Source organism: Bombus huntii, chromosome 4 (assembly GCF_024542735.1).
Source record: "Bombus huntii isolate Logan2020A chromosome 4, iyBomHunt1.1, whole genome shotgun sequence".
NCBI lineage: Eukaryota > Metazoa > Arthropoda > Insecta > Hymenoptera > Apidae > Bombus > Bombus huntii.
In genome coordinates this window covers 14,460,043-14,484,399 of record NC_066241.1, presented here as the reverse complement: position 1 = coordinate 14,484,399, position 24,357 = coordinate 14,460,043, and the positions used below count along the sequence as shown (strand labels likewise).

The 24,357-nt window shown below is 31.2% G+C and overlaps 3 protein-coding genes and 1 long non-coding RNA gene across 15 annotated transcripts in view; 2 read left to right on the top strand and 2 right to left on the bottom strand.

Moving 5' to 3' along the window:
* The first annotated feature begins 236 nt into the window (after window positions 1–236).
* Window positions 237–11,929, top strand: LOC126864405 (mediator of DNA damage checkpoint protein 1). 6 transcript variants are annotated; one of them, XM_050615714.1, is made up of 8 exons: window positions 237–1,296; window positions 1,469–1,567; window positions 4,791–4,889; window positions 5,280–5,462; window positions 6,221–8,923; window positions 9,035–10,301; window positions 10,380–10,688; window positions 10,781–11,929. In XM_050615714.1, the coding sequence occupies exons 1-8, from the start codon at window positions 1,207–1,209 to the stop codon at window positions 10,993–10,995; spliced, it is 4,965 nt and encodes a 1,654-aa protein (XP_050471671.1). In that variant the 5' UTR covers window positions 237–1,206; the 3' UTR covers window positions 10,996–11,929. The 6 variants fall into 6 exon arrangements, with proteins under 6 accessions (XP_050471671.1, XP_050471670.1, XP_050471674.1 ...); XM_050615717.1 differs by adding an exon at window positions 3,884–3,990 and having other exon boundaries at window positions 239–661; window positions 4,791–4,894; window positions 6,221–10,301; XM_050615715.1 differs by adding an exon at window positions 3,884–3,990 and having other exon boundaries at window positions 240–661; window positions 6,221–10,301.
* A 192-nt stretch (window positions 11,930–12,121) lies between these two features.
* On the bottom strand, window positions 12,122–13,062 carry LOC126864431 (nuclear protein 1). The gene is made up of 2 exons (XM_050615796.1): window positions 12,735–13,062; window positions 12,122–12,226 (listed from the first exon to the last, which is right to left on the bottom strand). The coding sequence occupies exon 1, from the start codon at window positions 12,945–12,947 to the stop codon at window positions 12,738–12,740; it is 210 nt and encodes a 69-aa protein (XP_050471753.1). The 5' UTR covers window positions 12,948–13,062; the 3' UTR covers window positions 12,122–12,226; window positions 12,735–12,737.
* A 150-nt stretch (window positions 13,063–13,212) lies between these two features.
* Window positions 13,213–24,357, top strand: part of LOC126864434 (uncharacterized) — an 86,207-nt gene continuing 75,062 nt past the window's right edge. For both annotated transcript variants that reach the window (XR_007689165.1, XR_007689166.1), the window contains exons 1-2: window positions 13,213–14,031; window positions 20,741–20,933. This is a non-coding gene — a long non-coding RNA (uncharacterized LOC126864434). The remainder of the gene's footprint in view (window positions 14,032–20,740; window positions 20,934–24,357) is intronic.
* On the bottom strand, window positions 15,997–23,494 carry LOC126864411 (scoloptoxin SSD14-like). 6 transcript variants are annotated; one of them, XM_050615740.1, is made up of 10 exons: window positions 23,249–23,494; window positions 22,661–22,812; window positions 19,276–19,509; window positions 18,504–18,727; window positions 18,235–18,427; window positions 17,947–18,147; window positions 17,625–17,874; window positions 17,250–17,443; window positions 16,640–16,880; window positions 15,997–16,524 (listed from the first exon to the last, which is right to left on the bottom strand). In XM_050615740.1, exons 2-10 carry the CDS (start codon window positions 22,711–22,713, stop codon window positions 16,261–16,263), a joined length of 1,854 nt encoding a protein of 617 aa, XP_050471697.1. In that variant the 5' UTR covers window positions 22,714–22,812; window positions 23,249–23,494; the 3' UTR covers window positions 15,997–16,260. The 6 variants fall into 6 exon arrangements, with proteins under 6 accessions (XP_050471697.1, XP_050471696.1, XP_050471695.1 ...); XM_050615739.1 differs by lacking the exon at window positions 23,249–23,494 and adding an exon at window positions 20,759–20,958 and having other exon boundaries at window positions 22,661–22,789; XM_050615738.1 differs by lacking the exons at window positions 22,661–22,812; window positions 23,249–23,494 and adding exons at window positions 20,759–20,955; window positions 21,155–21,413.

Genomic DNA, 24,357 nt, shown 5'->3' with positions numbered 1-24,357 from the left:
ATCTTATGTCTACCTTACCTTACGAGCTACGTCCTTATATATCTCGTACAAGACGTAAAGAAGGAAAGCACGATATTTAGACATAAATCTACCCGCGCAATCTTTTGCAAAAGAAGTGGTAGATTGAACATTAAATCTGCTTGTTATTTTTAATAAAGAAAAAGATGTTTATATTATATGACATTTATTAAACATTGCTTACATAGAAAATAATACATAATAATCGTGTACGTAAAAGTTGGTATTTATTGCTTTTTCCTTAGATGCTATTCAATGATTCGTGAGTCGAGTACGCGACCGCCTTAATTAAGGAGAAAAAGGAAAAGACAGAGACAACCAGGTTCGAGCTGTTTTTACACGATGGCGTCACACAACAAATCCTGGTCACTTGTATAGCAGGTTAATCGTAGTTAAAATAACCTATAACCAAGTGACAAATGGAAACCTGCCTAAGGCGCGTGAACGCCAGCAAAAGCGTCGCTTTCTTAGGAAAGAGAGGAACCGTCAGACAGAACCCATTAAGCAGCCGGAGAAAGTAATTGAGTGAGAAGTGCAAAGAATCAGCAAAAATTTAGTGTTTATTATAAATATTTGCAGTCATTACTCAAAAGGCCCTTCTCCGTCCTTTTGACTCCTAAAATCGTGTGCAAAATATGTACAGGTGACTAACAACCGCTATTCAGTTTTTTTCCCGCGAACAACTAAAGATACTTTACCGACACGGTAAGTATCTTGTGACCACTAAGAGCCTTACCGCCTCCACGGGAATTTGTAAACTTGTATATACAACCGTGGTCCCGATTCCCATTATTCCTATGTCATCAACCTTATATTTGTGTTATACATAATTAAATTACCAGTGGAGGAAATCGGCGAAAATAAGCATATGATAATGTTTATAGTACCATCACTGTGGTAGCATCCGTCATTTGTAGCGTACAATATTTCTCGTTCAGTGTTATTCGTACTAAATATTTAGTTATAATATTGTTATAAATAATATACCGATTTGTGCATTCATGTGTGGTTGTACGTGCATGTTTCTTGTTTAATCAAGCATTCATTGGTCTATTATAATTATTAGTAAATCCTCTAAGCATCTACGTCTTAAATGAGGTTATGTCACAAAAATTTCATAATCTTAAAAAAAGGGAAATATTTAAGAACTACATATAACTTATGTCATCCAAATAAGCTGTCTTCAGAATGGATATCCTAGCAACTCAAATTTACGAAGATTATGATTCCACACCAACACAAAAAATTTCTTATTCTTCTCAACAAAGTGAAATAGTGGTAAAGATGAATCAAATACTTACGATTCCAATATTAATATTCTAGTAATACTCATATTTCATAATATTTTATTTTAACAATATTTATATTTTTAACGTTTTTCTAGACTAACATTGTTTCTTTCACTTCTCTTTTATTTTTCATATTAACTCTGTATTATTTTATGTTTTAGATTGGAGTGTTATCTATTGATTCTAAAACATTTCAAATCAAAGAAGGAATTACAAAAATTGGACGACATCCAGATTGCAATGTAGTATTAAATAATCCGGTGAGTAACCTTTAAGTAATCCTCTATATGTATATATATTTAAATCTCTTTATTTTTAAATGAACATACTCAAATGCTTATAAAGTATATTCAAATTAAATAGAAAAAGTGATCACTTTTAATATGCTATCGCAATAAAATTGCCAATAAAATATTTTTATATCATATAAATTATATTTAAACATTTGTACTTTTATCTTTCATATATTTTCATATTGTTTTGCTATGTATATGATATATTAAATAATGTAGAAATAAAAACATCATTATTAATCTTGAATTTATGCAATTTTAATATTTATGTAATTTAACAGAAATTTGTAGACAATATTCTTATAATTCTTCTCTTAATATATCAGATGCAGTATATAATTTATTTTCGTTAAAGTTAACAGAATTCCAAAAATCTTTTTGATCAAAATTTATGCTCCTACCCATCTGAATTTTATCTGATCCGGCAATATACAAATAATGAAATAACTTTTCATTTGGATTTAATCTTGGCCATTGAACACCACCGATATTTGACACCCTGATCAGTTTAAAAGATATACATATATAAAATATAACATAAATGGCTATAAGTAAGATTCTTTTAAATCATTTTAATATGCGCAATTAAAGATATTTACTCGTTTGTTGTAAATGATACCCAAAAATCGGTCAACATTCTTTGCATTTTAATATCATCTGTTATTGTTGTGGGATGAAGATACTGAGTATCTACAACAAAGAATGCGTTGCATGCATGAGTCACACCTGTATAAAATATCAAATAAGTACACTTGTCTTCTTTTCCTTTTCTAAGTTCTAGCCTAGATAATATAATCTAAATAAGATCTAAATAATATACCATAATCGTTAGTAGTTCTACTTATGGCATCACTGACACTGTATGTGCCTCTGTAGATATATAATAGTAATATCAAACAGGTTGTCGATTAACTTTAGCCTGCATTTGGCAGGTTTCTCACTATCAACAACAAAGAATCTATCATTAGCTACTTGAATCAAGGATTGTATCGTTGTGTCATCAATTTTCTTTCATCCAAAGTAATGATTTCTTATGAATTTGGCAACTTCAACATGCTTTTCTCTAGGAAGGGTGTAATTACAATCCAAGAAATAACACCTCCTTGTAACTAACAATAATTACTTATCAAACATATATACTTGCTTAATAATGGGTACATCCCCTTTATTTTCTATTACTTTTATTATACGATTTGGTATCGATTTATATAGTTTCTGGATATAATTTTGACTTAACGTATCCCATTCACGTACAATTGCATTTTTTAATTCTTGTAAGTGTCGATACTACTTTCCATTCGCGTATACGCCGTGAACAAGTTCTGCCCAGCAATTTTCAATAATATTAAGGTCCGAGGAGCGTGCAGGCCACGGCAAAATAGATATATTATTTTCATTAAAATATGATTGGAGCAATCTTGATGTGTATACAGATGCATTATCTTGTTGAAGGATGTAATCAGGTCCAGAAATGCGTACTGCATGATTATCTATTTCTTCTTTTATTAAAATTTATGTATCGGACACTATTCATTCTCCCATTGATGAACTTGAAACTTGTCTTGCCGAAATAACTCAAACCATCACGCTGCCTCCTCCCATTTGTCGTCGAATTGCTGACATTGTCTCTTTTCTTATGTCATGAAAATAATATTGGAACTCATCAGGACCATCCAAGTTGAATCTTTTTCGTCTGAGGATAATACCCTTCTCCATTTTTTCCAATACATTCTTTCTTTTGCAAAGGTAAACGTTCTGCTTTGTGTTTCGTTGTTAACGAAGGTTTCTTTTTCAATTTTAGCCTCTTAATGTCTTTGCAGGATAGTAGAACTCGACGAACACTTGAAACACTGGCACTAACACTAGATTTTTCCATTATTTGCTTTGTTGTTAACGCGAGTTGCGTTAATACGAGTTGGAAACTACACGCAAAATTGCTCGCTTATCACGATCGGACGGCGACGGGCGACCAGTACTTTTCTTTTTGCCGTAATCTTTAACATTTTTTAAGAAATTGTGTATTACTCTAAGACTTCTTCTTCTTACTTTCGATATTTTTGCTACTGATAACTGTTGCTGTTTTAGTTCAAGAATTTGCTTTTTTGAGTTTTATTTTTTTTCGCGTCCCATACTTACAAATTTATTGTTGTAGAGTGTGTTATCATTTCGACCTTAGTATGGAACAGTTTCTCTTTGTTGTATACAAACATCTGCGACATTGTGACTTAATTCTAGCAAGCCGCATATCCTGAGCTCATAATGATTTGATAGTATATATTACAGACGAATAACTTTACATGCGTCATTGAGAAATTAAAGATAACACACCTGGGTTATTTTTTTAACGAGGAGTGTACAAGTACCCGACTTTGTTTCTAACCGGAAAATAGGTATAGTTCTTTAATGAGTTTTCCCTGATTAAAATGTATATTAAATTATTTGATTATAGATGATTTTAATTTACATAGATTTGATAAAAATATATTTTTGAAGGCTAAAGATAAGGTACTATTAGAAATATTAAAAATTGATACTAATAAAAATATCGAAACATGAAATTTTATTTAAATAAGGCTACCTATTAATACAAATACATATTTATTTACATTTGTCTTGTCATTATTTCAAATTTAATCAAACAAAGAAATTACTCAAAAATTCGATACAAACATATATTGATGCATTAAAACAATTTTGTTTCTCGTATAAAGTTTTTAGAATATCCTTACTTAAAGCTGTATAATAAAACGGAGTGAATCTGCTCTGTTCGTATTTTCTACATCCAAACTAATCATATTTTTTGAGATAATATGATTTTTGCATAAATTATATTATCCGGTATTCACGGAGTGTACATTAAGATATGACATTCCTACATGATATGATACCTGATAACGATGACATAATTAGAAAAATAGACGTAGATATGTAGTTTAACAATTTTATAATTATGTATGTTCCTTATTTTATAATTCTCTAATTCTAATTATCCTACGCAATGGATTTTTGTAGCTAAACCAGGTCAATTAATTTTATTGTAAAGAAAGTTCTCTAATTAAGTCATCAATCTCTCTCTTAATAATAGGCATAACATTTTGAACTAACAAATAATATACTAAAAATAAAGATTGTCGTCAATATTAAAGTATTAAATAACGACTATAGACAAGCAAATTAATTTAATTTACAGACGGTATCAAAGAAACATGCGGAAATCGAAGCTAATTGTCAAGGAACTGAATCGTGGATTTGTGACCTGAATTCATCTAATAAAACAAAATTAAATAACGTAATGTAAATTTTATCTATATGTTACATTTAATTGATTCCTAACAACAGATACATTAGATTAGATCTTAATTTAGATTAGATTAGATTAAGATGGTAGTTGTTATTAGCAATTATTTAGCAGGTACTTAGTTTCTCATTCAATTTAATTCGGATTGCACGAAAGTTATTCATTCTTGTTTAACATCTGAAATTACTGAAACTAACAAATCAACGTGTTTAATTATATATTCAATTGAATAAAGTGAATATTCAATATTTCTGTTCAAAGATACTGGATATTTGCTTTATCTGCTTTGTGCATATTATTTACCGATATTATTATTAACTGACATAACAAAATTTCAGCATAATTTAATGTTTCTTCTCTTTCTTTCTTTTTTCTCTATAGACAATTCTCAGGCCAAATCGATGCTACGAGTTGAAAAATGAAGACGTGCTGGAGTTTGGCACGGTCCGGGCAATTTTCAAAATCTGTCGTTCGATGGAAGATTCTTTAGTACCAGAAACCCCAGCGGCAAATCATCAGAAGGCACAGCAAACGATCATTCCAGGAACACCTGACTCGTCATTTGTAATTATCGTTGATTTCGTGATTATATGAATCATTATATAAATATATTATAAAGTATATTATCAAATGCAAATATATTATAGAGAATGTCACAGATATTTATGCGGAATGATATCAGCATATTCTGTGAATAGAAATGAGAAAAAAATATCATATAAACATATAAATAATTAAAACTGTATACCAAATGGTTTTTTTATTGTTAATGGATAAAGATAGCTTGACAATATCTCTATTAATTCCAATTCAAAATGTTGTCCGGTTTTATAAATATTGGATTGACTTCTATGAAGAATTTAATTTTAAATGAATTTCTTCTTGATCAAGGCACCTAAAACCAAAGGGATGCAAGTGAAATTTTTCCGATATCGAGGAAATTACGTTTGAAATTCAAATGTTCTAAAAAAATCTCACATAATGTGAATATAGTGAATATATGGTATCATGTTATTAAAATTTAAAAAACAAATTAAGTTAAGTAACATGATGTCTGATGAACTTAGGAACCAAAGAACGGATCCTTTCCAGCATTCATTGTTAAAATTTATTCTCATTTGGCCATTACATCAAATGAAAAACTTTTCTATTATTTTGTATTTTTGTTATAACTTCTTAATGAAGCATATGTACATGAGTCCATCTTTATTTTCACTCATCAGATATGCTAGCGTTGCTTTGTGGAAAAAACTGAAAGATTTACTATATATTATCTCAAATATAAGTATACATATATTAACAAATATGTATTCTTTATGTAGGATAATTCATCCACGGTGGGAAATGTCTCCGTAATTCCTGCCACTCAAGGTAAGGAGGAAAAGTCTGTATTTCGACACCCGACGTTACCTCCGAAGACCGCTACTAACAGCACTCAGAAAAATGGCATTCAGAATACCTCTATCGACGCCCAAGATAACTTGCAAAACTTCGATGTAGAAGAAAAACAAAACGTAGGTGGATCAAGAATTAGTATATACGATATGGAAACACAAAATTTCTCGTTTAATTTCCATGATGAAACGGACGTTGACATTGAGGATATTGACACTCAAAAAATTTGCATTTCGCGCAGCATCAAAAACCTTACAAAATCTGTACAGGAACAAAAGGTTGACATGCACGATATACAAGCGCAAGCAGAAGCACCAGAAGAAGTTACTGATATTCATGATATAGAAACGCAGTACGATATAAATATTCAGGATATGAAAATATCCAAGAAGATTAATACTCATAATTTAAAAACTCGAGATAGTGACAAACTTGAAGCAACACGAATTGAAAAGGAAGGAAATTTAACGAATGAGGTGAGAAGTAATGTTAATAATACAGTAGTACAAAAAGATAAGGGTAATGAAAGCACATCCAATCCTAATAACACTGATGAAGGTGAGAATCAGAATAAGAAATTGCCAGGTATTGAGAAAGGTTTGCAAAACCGTCTAGAGGAAATTGAAACAAGCGAAGATGAAACTTCGGAACTTGAGATGAGTCGAAATTTGCTTGGTCCAAAAGAATTAGAAGATTTCATTGAGGATGACGATCTGTCTGATGAAGTAAAATCAAAATCACCGACTTTAATAAAAACTTCATGTGTAAACAACAATTGCGATGTAAACAATAAAAGCACTGATAATGAGAACATATTTGAAGCTGCGACACAGGTCAATAAAAGCGACGAAGATGCCTTTAGAAGCCTAAGTGAACGTAAATACACGTTTCAGGCGTCTTTAGTAGCTGATGACTCTGATCATACCGACAATGAGGCTGTGTTTCAGAGGTATTCGCACAAAGATAGTCAAGAAAGTAAAAAGTCTTTAAACAATCGAGTTTCTGATAGCGAAGATTCAATTACGGATGAAGAAGGTCGTTTTACAGAAATAGCTGTGAAAATGAAACAGGCTGTAGAATTTTCGCAGCTTAATAGGAGTAAAGAAATAAAGAACAGTGCTAATTCAAGTAAAGACTCTGATGATCTATTTGATATGCTTACTCAACCAGTAAATCGGAAGGACGAAGATTCATCGCCCAAATCTAATGAAAAACCAAAAGATAATAAATATGAAAGTGAAGTAGATTCTAATAGCCCAACGCAAGTAATTAATAAGAAAGAAATGAAAAATAATATGGAAATAAATGATGTAATACAAACAAAGGAACTCAATGATATAACACCAACTCAAGTTCTTTCAACAAATAAATCTTCCTTACGAGAGGCTAGTTGTACTATTTCAACAGGAAACAATAAAAAATCTGATAAAGAAGATATTACTGAAATAGAAGACAATACACCTACCCAGATAATTAACACTAAAAAGAAACCGTTAGACGTGAGCAATAACGAACCTCCTTGTTCTTTAGATCCTTTGGTATTAAATGTTACAGATAGATGTAATATTGAAGACATCGATTATGAAATGGCATGTACTCAACCAATTAATGATATCGAAAAGCAAAAGTCTGTATCATCAATTTCTGGTAAGAGAAAAAACGAGTCAAACTTTGAAGCATTGGCTAGAGTAAACTTAGATGATAGCGTAGAAAGAAATTTGAAAGCAATGTTTGCAGATATAAAGGAAGAACGTATAGAAGAACAATTAGAAATATCAACACAAGTTCTTGAACATGTGTTAGAATCGTCAGATTGTGAGAATATATCTCCCACACAAAATCATAAGTCTAACGTGGACAGTAACTCATTGACAGATAAGAAAGCAATGAAATTATCAATATCGAACTCTATACCTACAAGTTCATCAACACCTAAATCCATACCTAAAAACCCACTAACTTCAAAATCTGTATCTACAGATTCATCAACACTTAAATCTACAATTAAAGATTCATCAACATCAATATCATTAAGAGAAAAGAAATCAAAAATATCAAACATAGCTAAAATGATTCAAGAAGAAACTGATATATCTAAAAATGGTACGAGTAAATTGAATAAATATTCAAAGAATATAGATGATCAAGCATCGAGTACATCAATCGATTGTGAGCAAATTCAACAAACCTCTAAAGCACTACAAAGCGATGATGAAGATATATTAGCTGGTTTACCTGAAGTTAACATTTCAGGTACTTTATCAAATCCAGAAAGTCCCACATCAACAACATCTTCTGAATATAGAATAAATATTAATCATAACTGGGGAAGACAAACATCTGTAAAAATTGCGCCAAGAAAGAAAGAAGCTTTACGAAAATCGTCGCGAAGAACGTCTACTCGTAGAAACATGGAAAAAGCTGTGTCTTATCATACTATTAGCGAGCCAAATTCTAGTAATATTTCGGAAACTTCTTCAAATTCGTATACAAACAATTTCGATATTAATAAGATACCTGTTTGCAAACATGATGAAAAAGGGACTAGCAGAAAATCCAAAAGATTGATAAAAAAGACAAAGAATTTATGTAAATCTAAAGAAAGCGATTCCTTTGTAGAATTAAAATCGGTAACCTCTATTCACTCGCAAGAAAAAGCGAGACAAAGTCCTCCTATTTCGAATAACAGAAGAACTCGTAATTCTAGCAAAGAGAATATTGATCGTTCGTCTGTTTTTCAGGTGGAAAAGGAAGTACCGGTTGAAATAGCACCCGCTGAACTTACGAAAAAAAATGTATCAAACGCGTCACGCGTTAGAAAAAGATCACTTAGCACAACGGATGCGATTGATAGTAACACTTCGAAAAAGCGCAAGAATGAAGTTAATGAAGATAAGCCTGTTAGTAATAAAAGTAGAAAGAAGAATACAATAGATGATGAAGGCAATTCCGCAAATGTTGATAAAAAAAATTCATCAAACAGTATAAATGGTTCGAACAATAGAAGAATATCAAATGAAGCAAGTTTAGATAAACAAGCAATAGTAAGAGTCCAAAGAATGTCTCTATCTACTCCAACAGAGTCGATATCAAGTACTCCAACTGAACTGGTGAATGAAAGCGATAACAATTGTAAAATCAGACAAAATCGACTTACAAATGTCATTTGTGACATTCAGACATCTGACAGTCGAATTGTTTCAAGTATTTCGAGTAACGAAAATTACAGAACTACCAAAAATGTAGAAACACGAAAAAATCCGAAACGAAAGACGACAAAAAAAACTGAGCTTGTAGCGGACGACATTAGTTCTCAAATTGGTGAAGAATCCCAAGAGATAGAAATGATCATGAACAGTGCGCTCAAAAAACAAAATACCGGTTCAAATATAGAAAGAAAGGAAGATACGGAAAGAAATACAAGTACCAAAGCGAAAAATACTAGGAAACGTGGAAATACGGATATTAATACGGATGTAGATAACACGGAAATCAGCAGTACCTCTTCCATTTTATCCGAATCTGATAACACACATTTTGAAGTGCCTACATTAAGGAGCAAACGAGCGAAGGTTTCCAAAAATATTTCAAGTATAATTAGTACTACAGTAAATGAATCTACAAAAAGAAATGACAAACTATCGATTAGATCAACTCGAAGTCAACAATCAATTGTGGATTCTTCCCTAGAAGAAAGCGCAGAAATGATCGCAAATCAAACTACTTCGAATAACAGTGCGAATAAAAGGAATAATTTCAGAAAGAAACAGCAAAAACAGACGACAGGAAAGACTAAAAACAAGCGACAAAAAGAAGATTTCGTAGAAGAGACGTCTATTTCAGAAACTAATTCCAGTATCGAAACTACATCGGTACTTTCAACTCCCAATAGAACACGTAGAAGCATGTCTTCTTCATTTGCAGCACAATCACCATTCAAAATAAAGCATAAAATCTTATTTACGGGTATTTCAAGTAACGATTATAATAAATTGTTAACAAAGTTGGGTATGTATCCGATCTGTTTGCAGAAGGATTATAACTAAAACTAACCATAGTCATAATTAATGTCCCTTTTCTTTATAGGTGCATCTCAAGTCGAGGATCCGACAAAGTGCACTGTACTGGTTACAGACAAAGTTCGAAGAACTGTTAAATTTTTATGTGCTTTAGCACTACCTGTACCAATAGTTTCAGTCGATTGGTTGATTAACAGTGGAAAAGCTGGTCGTTTCATAGAATTAGAAAATTACATATTAAAGGACCTTGTCGCTGAAGCTAAATTCCGCTTTAAATTAGGAAAGAGCTTAGAAAAAGCAAAAGAACATAAACTTTTAAAGGGATACACACTTGTCTTAACACCGAACACCGCGCCGCCACCACTAGAATTAAAAAGTATGTTTTAAAACTAATAATTTATAGACGTGTATTGTATTTAACATATATATCTTGGTTCTTTATACTTTAAAAAATGTATTTTTTTACAGATATAATCATTTCATGCGGCGGTAAAGCCTTGCTTCGACCACCACCAAAGTTATGGCCTCAACAATCAGTGATTATCTCTCCCAAAGAGGACTTAACAGATGCAAAGAAATTTCTTGCAAAAGCACCTAAAACTGTTACCGTTCAGTCGACAGAATTTATATTAACTGGCATTTTAAGACAAGAATTAGAATTTAATGAGTTTAAGTTAATATAATTCATTTTTCAATGAAACAAGAATACTTGTGTTGAAAAATTGTGCAGAAGTTATTGATACATTTCTCAAATATTTTTACAAAAATGCATTTGTACAAAATAAAAAATATATTGTGTGATTCGTACATGCTTAATTGTATAATACATATACATATAGATATACAGGGTGGTTGGTAACTGGTGATACAAGCGGAAAGGGGGTGATTCTACGAGAAAAAAGAAGTCCAAAATATAGAATAAAAATTTTTTGTTTGAGACTTTGTTTTCGAGAAAATCGACTTTGAATTTTCGCTCGGTACGCGTGCACTTTATCACGTCTCGTTATAACGGATCTCACTGTAGATCGTTGTCTCGATGGAAAAATTAAAAAAAAATGTAAAAAAAAATTCTTATTCTATATTTCCGTTTGTACCACCAGTTACCAACCACCCTGTACACGTACATATTAATAATTGATATACATATAAAAAAGGAAATTTTCTTTACATCCCTCTTTCAAATTGTTAATATAAAACATAATGTACATTTGACACCTATTTGTAATGTTTGTGTTAATGTTTAGTGTGGGTATAGGTCATAGATTTGAATTAATACTACTTAAATGTTTTTTTTAATAAATATAAATTTTATTGTTCACCAAAATTGTACAGTCACCTTTTTTATCTAATACTTCAACTTTCTAGTAAACTCAAAATTGCTCTTTTGAATATAACAAAAATTTAACTTACAATATCTTGGAAAACAAATGCAAGTGAAAATTTCTTCGATATTCACATTGAATAAAACGTTTTCACATAGTAAAGTAAATTCCTAATTTCTAAATTGAGCAATTGTGTTTCAATACCAATGAAATGAAACATTTATAACTAGATGCACTGTACCTAAAAAATTTGTATAGTGTGTGAATCCAATACAAATATTATTTAATTTCTTAATCTATCAAGAGAAATCCAGGTTCAGGTAGTTCTGGATCGAGTAGTCTAGAAGATAGTCATACATATATACCCTATAAGTTACAACATAACATGAATAAGAATAATGATTATGAAATATATATTTGTAGTAAGTACTAATTATCTTAGCCTAAGTGAGCATTTATGTTCAGTGACTAAATGCATTACTAAGAATAAAGGAAATGAAAAAGTCGTTTATTATATTCAAGGATGTTCAAAAACTTCAATATGTTGGAATTGACAAATACTTTCTTCAAAAATTAGACAGCAACCCTGAGTCTGAAACAAATAATAATTAAATTATTAAAAATACGAATGATTACTAAAAAATGATTTTAATACTAAAGAAATATTTACAAATAAAAACTATTCTTCAAGGCATTAATATTTTTAAAAATACGTACTTCATATCCTTATACATACATTCTTCATTCATATACGTATTTATTATCACATAAAACAAAAAGCATGTGTTTAAATAGGAAATGAGTCATCTCTGAGATATTGCGCAGCGATACAAAATCACAATACAACAATATTTACAAACCATTATAACATGCAACGAAACGCGAAAGAATTTTAACTTTCACCGAGTTTTAATTGGACCGAAAAATATGCGCTTTTGCGACTTAAAATTGCACGTAGATAAAGAAACAAGAGTATGTACAAACACAAAAACTGGGCCAAGGTTGCGGACCATTCCGACAACACTCGAATCAATAACATAATCAAACAAATATATTAAATTAGAAATTATGTCATAATTAAGTGAAAAATTTTTACTTACTCTTTATGCTTTGGTCTTTCCAACATTCCGTTTGTTGTGTTCAGAATTCATTAATTTGGTCAGGATCTTTCTGGAATGGCCGCACGGATCGAAATGATTTGTGTGTGCAAGAGCCTCGCGTTTGCTTCGCTGTTTTCCACTGTGACCGGTAAAAATATGCTTGTCGTAATCGTAGTTAAAGTGTTCGTATTCGTCAACGTAGTAGTCAGACATAGTTCTTGGTTTCCAAATGCTTTAGAAAAATAATAGCGTAAACGCAGTCAAAAAATCTCTCTTACTGTGCCTCTCGCAGGTTTACTTCGAATTATTTGGACGCAGTTTACTACACTTAGTTATATAGGCTACACAAGAATTACTGCGCAGGCGCAGCACTCAGTAATGTCTCTAGTATATTCAATGCCTGGTATAACAATCATTTTAACGAGATAAATTCCTCTCTTATTTGCATATTTTCTATTGTAGAACAACTATCATCCAGTTTAAATGAGATAAAGCATATTGTAAATTTCCTAATATATTGAAAAACGTACAAGTAACATTTCAAGAACAAAACATGCATATTAGAATTTGAAATTTCTAGAAAACACTTAATGTTTTCTGTATTACTGATTGCAGAGATTAATAAAAAAGATTAGCTGTCATCAAAAAAAGTTCCATTATCTATTTATTAAACAAACAACTCTATATCGTTTTGAATTTCTTACGTCTTTTACGTATGTATTTCAAAAATGAATATCGTTGCATATGCGAATCATAATATATGTATAATCTGAAGCAAATCTTTCAAAAATTAATGTCATCAAATATTGTTCATTAAAAATTTATAAACAAATTTAAAATACGTAATTTTGTAGCATAATATAGACAGCCCTGATAGTGTATCATCTTAGCTTGGCAACTGAATATATATTCAACAGTCATTTTATATGTACTTTCTCAGGCATTGTTCTGAGTTTCAATAGATTTGACATTATGTACTACTTTTTAAAAAATACTTTTTTACGTAACAGATATTAATAAGCACTGGATTTATGTACCAAATCTCTATTATGAAACAATCCTATGTTTGGCAACAAACAACACGTTGATCTATTACGCACGCGCAATCGGCAGCTTGTTACATTGACTTCTAGGAGTATCCCTACCATTGTAAACGAAATGTTTCACAAAATTCTGTATATCGCTGATATATCTCAAGAGAAGTGAGGAAAAAGAGCAGTACAAAAATGTTTGCATGGGGCGTGGTAAAGCAGTTGATATTAAGTATATTTTGTATGCTGCCTTGTAAGAGTCTGATGTAAGTTAAAATGATAAGGTGAAAAATGCGCAGTAGAGTATCCATGTTGAGAACATTTCAGGTTAACTGTACTTGTACATATATGTATCTCGAATCCGATTGATAACGAGGTTCAAATATAGACGTATGAATTATCAACCCATTTGATTATTACTTGCCAATTTTGCCCAGCATGTAAAAAAATACATGTATATATGTGATACGTATACGTCTTATAACAGTGTGTCTGTACATGTATCTACGTCCCGCATTTTCGACATACGTGTCTCGCAACGCAATTACATACATTTACACATCAGTGTTTATTTACGATTATCATGAAGCACATTTCTTCTAATCTTAATTACTTATCATGCACTACAAATTAATTTCTTTTTGTTAAAAAAGAATATTGGTTATATTGAAGTACATAAGAGACATTCTGTTTTTCTAAAAAAAAAAAAAAAAAATAAGAAAAAAGATAAGGATCATAGAGTCAGAGAGGAATTTTACGAATTCATACAGTAGGATTTACAATGACTTTTAAATTTTGTTTCACCTTATCGACGATTATTGTGATTCAGCTCAGAAATATAGTGTGTCTTTCAAAGTTGTCAATAAAAAATGATTTAACCATCACTTCTAAATGTATCGATCAAAATGGTCACATTCAATTTTAGTATTTGAAGTAAATTCAACTTTTATGTTACTTTGTAACGATAAAAGGAAATACGAATGTTTTCTACTGCATGCACATAAAAATTTGCTCGTAGTATGTTAAATAAAAGATCAATCGAAGCTACCAGAAACTATCGACTTTGTGAAAATATAGTCCATTGAAAGGATGTCGCATACGTGTGAAATCCCGTTAATCGATCTGAACTTGTTACCTCAGCGCACAGCTAGAAATATTGAAAAATAATATGTATGTAGTCGTTTATTCCATCGCCGAGTCTTAAGTTCATTACATATAGATTAACGACATCTACGTTATGAATATTTAGCATTATACGTTCATTCCGCGCATAAAAGCAGACGTCTTATTTAGATGAAATATTTTTATTATTTTAAATCTTTATTATTTTTTTAGAAATTTTCGAATTAGGTTGAAAATTACTTTCTACGAGTTAATAATAATATTGAATACTTTAAACAAATTTAGATATACTTCCGTGTTATTATAATTATTCTTTTTACAAAAGTATATATCTAGACGCTGGTATTATAATTAATCCTTTATTACAAAAACTTTCTAGAAAAAATTTTATAACGGGCAATATCAGAAATATACAATATATGAAATAAATTTCACAAAAACATTTCTAGAATAATTAATATATGTAAGCTGAATGATCTATAAATTTTGTAAATATAAAAAATGTATTTATGTAGTAATGTACAGATTAATGACTCATTATTTATATATCAGTAACGTAATTGGATGTAACTTTCGCTTCTAAAATACTTATATGTATTAAAACGAATTATCAGTGCATGAGATACATTACGAGAAGTAATTAATCAAAGACTCGAATATGTATGGGATGGATGTTTTTTGAATATTTTAGAACATATTGATGTAAAATATAAAAAGAGATTAAAATAACTTCCAAAATTATGTTTGAATTCAGGCTGATTTCACTACGTGATATTTTTAACTGGGAAGAATCGCACTCTACGAAATTATTAAATTTATTGTCGTAGTTTAATGGTTGCTTAATAGTAGAACACCCCGTATTTCTGCATGGATCGATAGTACTAGGTAGAATCTAATTCGATCGGATAAAAGTTTACTACAAACTTCCTATATTGTGATTATTCATTGAATCAATAAGCATAATTAGATCGCGATTACGTTAAAGACATAAAAAAATACTTTGAACATTCATGTAGCATATTTCATAAGTTAAACTAGATCGAAATGTAATTAAAAAAAAATAATAATAATAATAATAATAAGAAAATGATATTAAGAAATAATGTGTGTAAAATATTTATTATTATTTATTGAAGAACTTTAATTTCGCACAATTCAGCGTAAAGAAAACATCACATAACAAACATTACCATGGAAAGTTTCTCTTTCAAAAGATTTTTATATATTTTGGTGATTAAACGTTGAAGAGTTTAATACCGCGGGAACTTGAATAACACTTATTGCGATCAGTCGCCAGAACAGTTCAGCAATTTATGTATATATCTATATATTATTAGGTTCACCAATGATCATTTGTTTTAATTAGGAAGAATTTAATCGACTCCATACACGTCTCCTTCTTTCCGGAAGTCCGCATTCCCGTATACTGTATTGTTCTTAGTGTAAATGATGCAAGCTACGCTACCACGAATTCTGTAACGAGCAGTCTTGTGGCCAATCTTTTTCAACCCATCAATTATTTGCTTTGGCACACCATACTCGTATGACACGTTTGGCGGGACCAATTGATGATGTATTCTAGGAGCATCCACTGCTTCCTTCACTGTTTGGTTCATCCATATAATCTTAGCCATTATCTAAACATAGAAAAGTTGAGAAATAACACATTCACTGGATTAACTTTATATTAACACAATCTTTATGCGATGTTTACGAAATGCCCGATAAAATATTAAATTGATAAATGTTAACCTGAGAAACTGTCGTGGTGATCCTAGTACCACCAGAAGCACCAACGACCATTCTTACATCATCATTTTCATCGACAAGGATCGAAGGTACCATAGATGACAAAGGCCTTTTTCCAGGAGCGATATTATTGTTCGGACTAGGTGGAATACCGAAGTAATTAATTGCTGACGGTATACCAAAATCATTCATCCCATTATTCAATAATATTCCAGTACTTTCGCTAACTACTCCGCTTCCAAAACTGATAAAAGAGGCAATTATTTAATTTATCTATTAAAAAGTGACACGTTGAATATTAAGTTTAGTATCAAAATTAGTTATTAAATTTGTTTGTGTATTAACTATAAAAATAATTGAGCCTTTTGCAAAAGATCCTGTTTACATAGTAAAATAGTTGAATTATTATTATTAATTAAAAAAATAAAGTAAGAACTATTTAAGAACTATTATCAATCATAATCAATTCCAACATAATAATATTGAAAAACTAGAACTACTAACGCAAATTACTCAATTCACTGCTGTATCTTATGAGCTTTTTCTCCAGAAAGCCTCGCAATTAATGAAAACTTCCATCTAGAAGTTTATTAATGTTAAAAAATAAACGTACTAGAAATTGATACTACTAGTAGCTGAGACTGCGTCCCCATTTGGCGCTAATACTGAAACATGAGCAGTTCCTTGATCCTTCGCGCTGCTCAACATGCGCGCTCCATAATGCGCTGGATCATCCCACGTTTTATAATCATCTATCATCATTTGTGTTTCTTGTGCGCGAGTCTTCGACATTAGGTTCTTTGTTAACTTAAACAAGTAGAATTACAATGAAACGTTATGTGGTTACTTTTGTATGATGTTCTTAAATCTAATGCGCATCTCTTTTAAAAAATTTTACTGATAGAGTATCAGTATATCTATAGATCTCTGATAAACTACCGGAATAACAGAAAACGTGTTTGTTCATTAAATTACGTCGTTTACTCACTTCTTCCATGTCGACAAATTCTTTATCGGCCATATCGTTTCTCAACGCGTACGCATATTTAAACGTTTCTATCATTCGATGATACGTAAGTGCGGTTTTGTTAAAATCAGCTAAGCTATCAGGTGTAAAATTAAATCTATCAAAAATATTTAAAATGTAGGTGAGAAGTCCTCCACTAGCGGGTAAATCGACTGTAAAAAGTTTCATTCCATTGGAGAGACTCGACTCAAGTGGTTCATCCCATGTTGCTCTAGAGATAATTTCAATAAAAAGCTCAATGGTCGATAATTTGTATTTTTTTAAGTACTTTAATGATAAATACCTGTAATTGTTTAAATCTTTCATTGTTATTATTGCCCCTCTTTCTTGTAAGTCTTGTACTAAAAGTTTACCCAATGTCCCATTGTACAATTCTGAGGCTCCCTTCTCTGCGATTACTCGTAAAGTTTTGCAAAATACTTTGGGCCTAATAATCGAACCTGGTTTATAAAAGTCGTTCGTCTTTGGATCTACAAATAATTCCCTGAAATGGAAAAAATCTAGTGTTTTCTATCTTCAAGCTTATAGGTAATTAATTATGGAAGTTATAATACGTTTTTCGAATTATTACTTTAATACGTGATCCTTTAAAATATTTTTTGCATTATATCTGAATCCATCGTGTTGAACTTTTGTCAAATTATATCCTTCTTCGCACAGTTCGATCGAGGGCCTGAATAAGTCAACCCATGGTAATTTACCGAAACGTTGATGAGCTTCCCAGTACCCTGCCAATTCCCCAGGAACAGCGATAGCCAACGGACCTAATGAAATTCGTGAACATACAGATTTCATAGCCTTTTACTTATTCATTAAAAATATAGGAAGTGAACGCTTTACTGGTGAATGCCGCCTCTTTGGGTTTCCCTTGGTACATAGTAGCGTTTGCAGCTAACGGAGCACGGTCTCTTGCGGTTAACGTGTATGCATGCTTGGAGGCTTTATCGTAAATTGTCATAAAAAATCCGCCCCCAATACCCATACTTTGCATATTCACGAGACCATTGCAAATCATTGTAGCTATGGTCGCATCCACTGCAGAGCCATTTTTTTCTAGAATTGATCTATGGGAACATGATATATTTATTTAATAATTCAGTCTTATATTTTAAGACATAATGCACAGGCTGCGGATGTTTATGCAAATTTATATTTTTATGAACACAACTAAAGAAATGAAACCCGCGCGAAGATTTGTTTCACTCACCAGATATAATGAATATTACACTTTTGATATTTTATATACCTTTGTCTATTATCTACATTGTGTACCTTAAAATGTCCCATGAATGTATAAACATCCACAAATATAGTAATTTAATTTAAAGTATTGAGAGCAAAAGTAAACTAATCTTTATATTCAACAAACTGAGTAATTCGCGATATAAAATAAATGTTGACATAAGATATTCAGTGCAATAAGTGATTTCGTTGTTATCTGACTTCAATTTGAAAAAAACTGAATTTTTCCACCTTTGTATGATTAATACTGGAATAGATTAATATTGGAATAAAAAAAAGCTCACAGTTAAAAGCTCACATTCAGAAAAAATGTGGTCTACTCCACTTTTGTTCTTAATGCCTCATATAATAGCAATATAATTTTACATACTTGCCAATGCTAGCACATTGTGCAGCATCTGCACAAACGGCACCACGTTTAAAAATTTTTAATTTGCTCCATGACGGAGGTAATAGTATTTCCGGATCGGGTGGTACATCTTCGTTTTCTTGAATTTCTATGTCCCTACTGGCTCCATAAATACTGCAGATTACTATTATTGAAACAATTACTATGGCTAATATCATTCCTGCTATTATAATATTTTTCGCATTAATGTAGGACCTGAAAATAATAAATAACCAAATGAACTTAACATAGGAAATAGAAAAACCATATGTTTGATATGAATTTATGGAATAAATAAATAATAAAAATATTTTTCGCAATTTAATTAATCTTAAATAAATTTGTTTTAAACAAATATCATCTAGACGATTTGTGATATTTTATACTTACTATGTAATATATATAAATTTTTGTGAAGTTTCATCAATTTTACTAATTTTTAATACTTTTCACTCAATTTTGTTAATCATTATTTATAGTTAACTATTATAGTTAATAGTTAATAGTTAGATAACTATTAACTATTAACATTTAGAACTTTTAATTTTAATTAAATACAAAAATTAAAATCGATTTTAATTATTCTAAAGATAGGTGTTTATATAATTTTTTATTATAATAAATTTTATAGAAAAATTATAATACAAAACGACAAGATATTTTATAACTTTTTATGATGCTTCTTTGCATTTTAGTTGCCGGTAGCACAAAAAAATTGGTGGCTGTAAGTGGCTGTCAATAGGTGAAAAATTCTGTAACGTAAGCAATTTTTATAAATTACTTATGCATAAAATGAAATATACTACAATTTTTGCAGTAATGTATGACACACATATTATTTATAGCATGAATATATAGAATATTGATTAAAGGTATCTATAAATGAATCAGCATAGTGAAGGCAAATTCATTACGAAGGTTATGTGTAGAGTGCTCTCTGTTGCTAATCTAGAAATCTACATGTACATATAGAATATTTTAATCTGTTATTTAGAAAAGACAAATTATCTCGTCATTCAGACCTATTATTTCTTGGATATAACTTTATTACTCATAGATCCTCTATTTTTTAAATGTATTACTTGATTTTTACGCGTACATTATATTATATTTACAAAGATTAACAGATATTTGTTTGCAAAGACCAAAATCAAACTAATTGAAATTGATTCTTCTTCATTATCTTTTAATTTTATGGTTCTTTATTATTTTTAGCCTATGATAAAAACTTGTTGGTGAAGGGATGACGCGGTTAACAGGCTGATTTAAAAATTAACAGTTACAGATTTTTCAAATAAGTCTATATACATATTCCATGCTCATCTGCATAAACTACTTAATATCTATCCATCTACTTTTTGCAAAATTTATATAAAACAGAAACGAAAAATATTAGGCTTAATTTTAAACAAATTGCGACGCGCAATTCTCTTGTTTAAATTCACAGGACCTGAGCAGAACTCACTTGTCGATTCGCAGTGTCGCAAAGAATCTTCCCGCTTTGCTACGATGAGGTGAATATGAACGCAATAGCCGAGTTGTTCCGACATCGTCCGAACCAACGAAATTTCGTTTATCGTTACTGTAATACTGACGAACATCGTCAGTACTAGCGTATGCGGAACTGGTACTGGACGAAGGTGAGGAAGTCATATTTTTTCGCTGCTACAAAGAGGAATCATAAAATGTAATGGTTAACGATCTTGTTATCGATCAATATCGACAATAACCGTTACCAAAACATCAAACAACTGTCGCCACCTTTGGACGATTCGGGTAAACACGTCGCGTTTCGAGGCTACACCACCTACCACTCACGTATATCTAGTTTCTGTTGTTTAGCGCATTATTTGACACTTACCGTCAAAAACAGACGATTTTTTATCACCATTCACATTCAACTTTTCTCACACGGACCTTCGTCTCGTTTTGTCGAGGATTCTTGATGTATATCGTTCATGTTACCAAAGAAATTTATCCATCGATAATCGTGCGTAAAATTAACCGTATCGTCGGAAGATGAACAACACCAGCTGACCGGAGAAAATCAATTCGAGTTTGCGCGTTTCACATCACTGGCACAGAATTGTTCCATTCGACGTGTAGCATGTACCATACACGATTTCAAAACGTTAACAAGTAAGGTAAATAACCATTGCAATTTCAACATCTTTACGATTACTGACAACATTCATTCTACGTTTTTCCAATCATTCAAAATTAAAAGATCGAGTAAAGTTTTAAGTAAATTTTATGATTTAAATGACAAATAACTGTCACAAGTTAAAGTCTTTTACAATTATTGACGATAATTATTCTAAATTTATCTAACCTCTTAGAGTAAAAAGGTAAAATGTAAACTTTTAGTTGAATATTACTTAAATGACGTAAAGGTTAATAGATATACGTATCTACATGCATATATTTATAAGCTACTACAGCGAAATAATTTAGTAGTACTATTATCTTCCGTATGCCATTATAGATTATCAGGTTTTTTGATGATGAAAGAAATTTTACTACAAGTGAATTTTGAAATTTTTAAAGAATAAAATTTATTATTTAATATTTAAAATATACTTTTAAACTATAAGAAGTATAGAATACTCAATAAATACATTACTTTATATACGTTCATTATATTACGACATTAAGAGTTCCATATTATTTTACGACATAGTATGTATTTGCTATCTGGAGGACTATAAAAAATTCAATAGAAATCGTGATATCAATATCGCATCTCTAACTACCTACGCAATAAAAATCTACAAAAATTATCAGTGACAATATTTATAAAATATCTATTTAATCTTTATGTCGGTTTTTATTTAATCTTTATGTTGCCGCTATCATTCAATATTTTTACGTAACAAAAAGAAAGATTTGCGTTATAAGAGGAAAAAAGAAAGATAGAAAATAAAAAAAGAAAAACTCCTGTAATACGACAGTACTTAATTAAACATCCTTCGGAGAGTCATATATCTGGGTCATAAAACAAGCGGGGTGGACTATCGGGAAGTGGCATGCAATTGTGACAATTTATGGCTATTATAGGAACCACTAAGCATTATACAATGTGATTTAGCAAAAACAAGTACACACAAAGTAACGAAATTGCACAATATCTTTGAGCAACTGCTCCGTTTATTTCGTTTCTAACTTTTATTGCTTGGTCATGTTCATTGATAAAACGTTAGATTAACTCATTGGAACTCAGTGTCAGATAAAAAGTGTTATACTTAGTAACAAGAACGCCATAATACGCTCAAGTTTATTTTTTTCTTTTATACGGAACAATATTTTTTACTCGAAAAAATATTTTTTTATTGTAATGTTTGGTAATACAGATCGTTTGTGATCTTACCTTAATTCCTTCCTCGACTCCTCTATTTCCGCTAAGCTGTGTCTCCTCGTCATCTTCTCTACGGTTATATCTTCTCAAATTCAACGAACTTTATAAACACAACGTTCACCGGTCGTCATTCAATAGGACTCATTTGATCGCTTCGTGACATCCTGAGAATTCAAAGAGTAATAAACGACAAGAACGTCGCCATGACAAGAAGATAGAACCACGTGTCACATGTTAAAAATACTCTTTCATACATATGAGGAAGGTAGCGGCTCGCATAAAGATTGTCTGACATATGTTTAAGGTAACCACACGTAAATTTAACACGGAAATAACGTGAAAATTACTGCACATGATTGCGTGATTCTAATTTGAAACAATTATCAGTTGAAACGTGCATATCTTGCAATGAAAGAGTCCCATGATCATTACATGCGACCACGAACTCAATCAATCCTTTATAAAACACGAACATTCCGCTATTACTCCATTGTTAAAGATAATAACAATAACGATTTCTGATACTTTTAACGTGACTCACAAATAGAAAATTGCCTTTCGTTACGTAGAAACGTACAATATGTTATTTATTTTAAATACCTTTCTTGAACATCGTCTTCTTTTCTTAAAAATTAAGTTAATCGTATCATTGCCTGTTTCTCCTCTTGTTACAGCGCGATTATTCACTGATAGGATAACGAGATACAAGAATAATTTCACAGTTTCTTCATAAAAGTAGATCGACGTTCGACCGAGATCGCGCGGGACACAGAACGCGTGTCGCTACGGCACACGATTTATCACGCAGTGCTCTGACCGGATTGCCGGCTTAGCTCTCGACGAAAACATCTCGAAACGCGTTCGCTGCGAGGCCCGATCGTAGCAGAGAAGGGATTGTTGTTTCTTGCTCGCGCGGACGAATTTAGTTCCCCTTATTTCAATTTTAGGCCAAGGGGAACAGGGTTATGGTTCAGACGACTTTGAATTCTAAAAGAAGGTCTTGTTTCGAAGTTACTACGCGTGCATCGTTTTTTCTCTGTATCCTCGTTGCCCTCTTTCGGCGTGAAACACTCTCGCGATAAGAAAACATGCCTCTTTCGACTCTGAAAGATGAGCGTGGGACAAAACAATATAATTCTCCTCGAAATTAAAATATTCATCAAAGAAAATTTCACATTAAAAATATTCCTTTGTACATGTTTGTCGTTCTTTCGGAAAACGAAAGAACACTCCTAGCATCTTTTACTTCTGTTCTAATTTTGAATATTTGATATTTTCTTTTGTTTGTATTTCTTGAGATAATTATCGTTATGGTTACTGAAAATAATAATTACAGAAATAGATTAATCCTTTGAAATGCATCCTCGAGTTCTTTATCAAGAAAATCATGAATTTACCTAATCTAAATTTATCTAATGCTCCAAAATAAGTAGACATAGAACATTTTTCAAAATACCGATTCCATCTTATTATGAATCTTCTGATCATTAGATTATCTAAAACTTTGAAAAATTTGACACGGGCCGTTTTTGTCGTCAGCTCCTCAATTATTCGTGAAATAAATACTTTGGGAAGGGAAGAATAATTTTGTAGTGTCTCGTGGTAGATCTGTCACTTGAAATTCATTTTGTGACCTGTTTGATCGGATAAACAAGTTTGGAAAGTTAGTTCCAGTGGCCGCTGGCATGAAACGGAGGTGATCTTGCAAA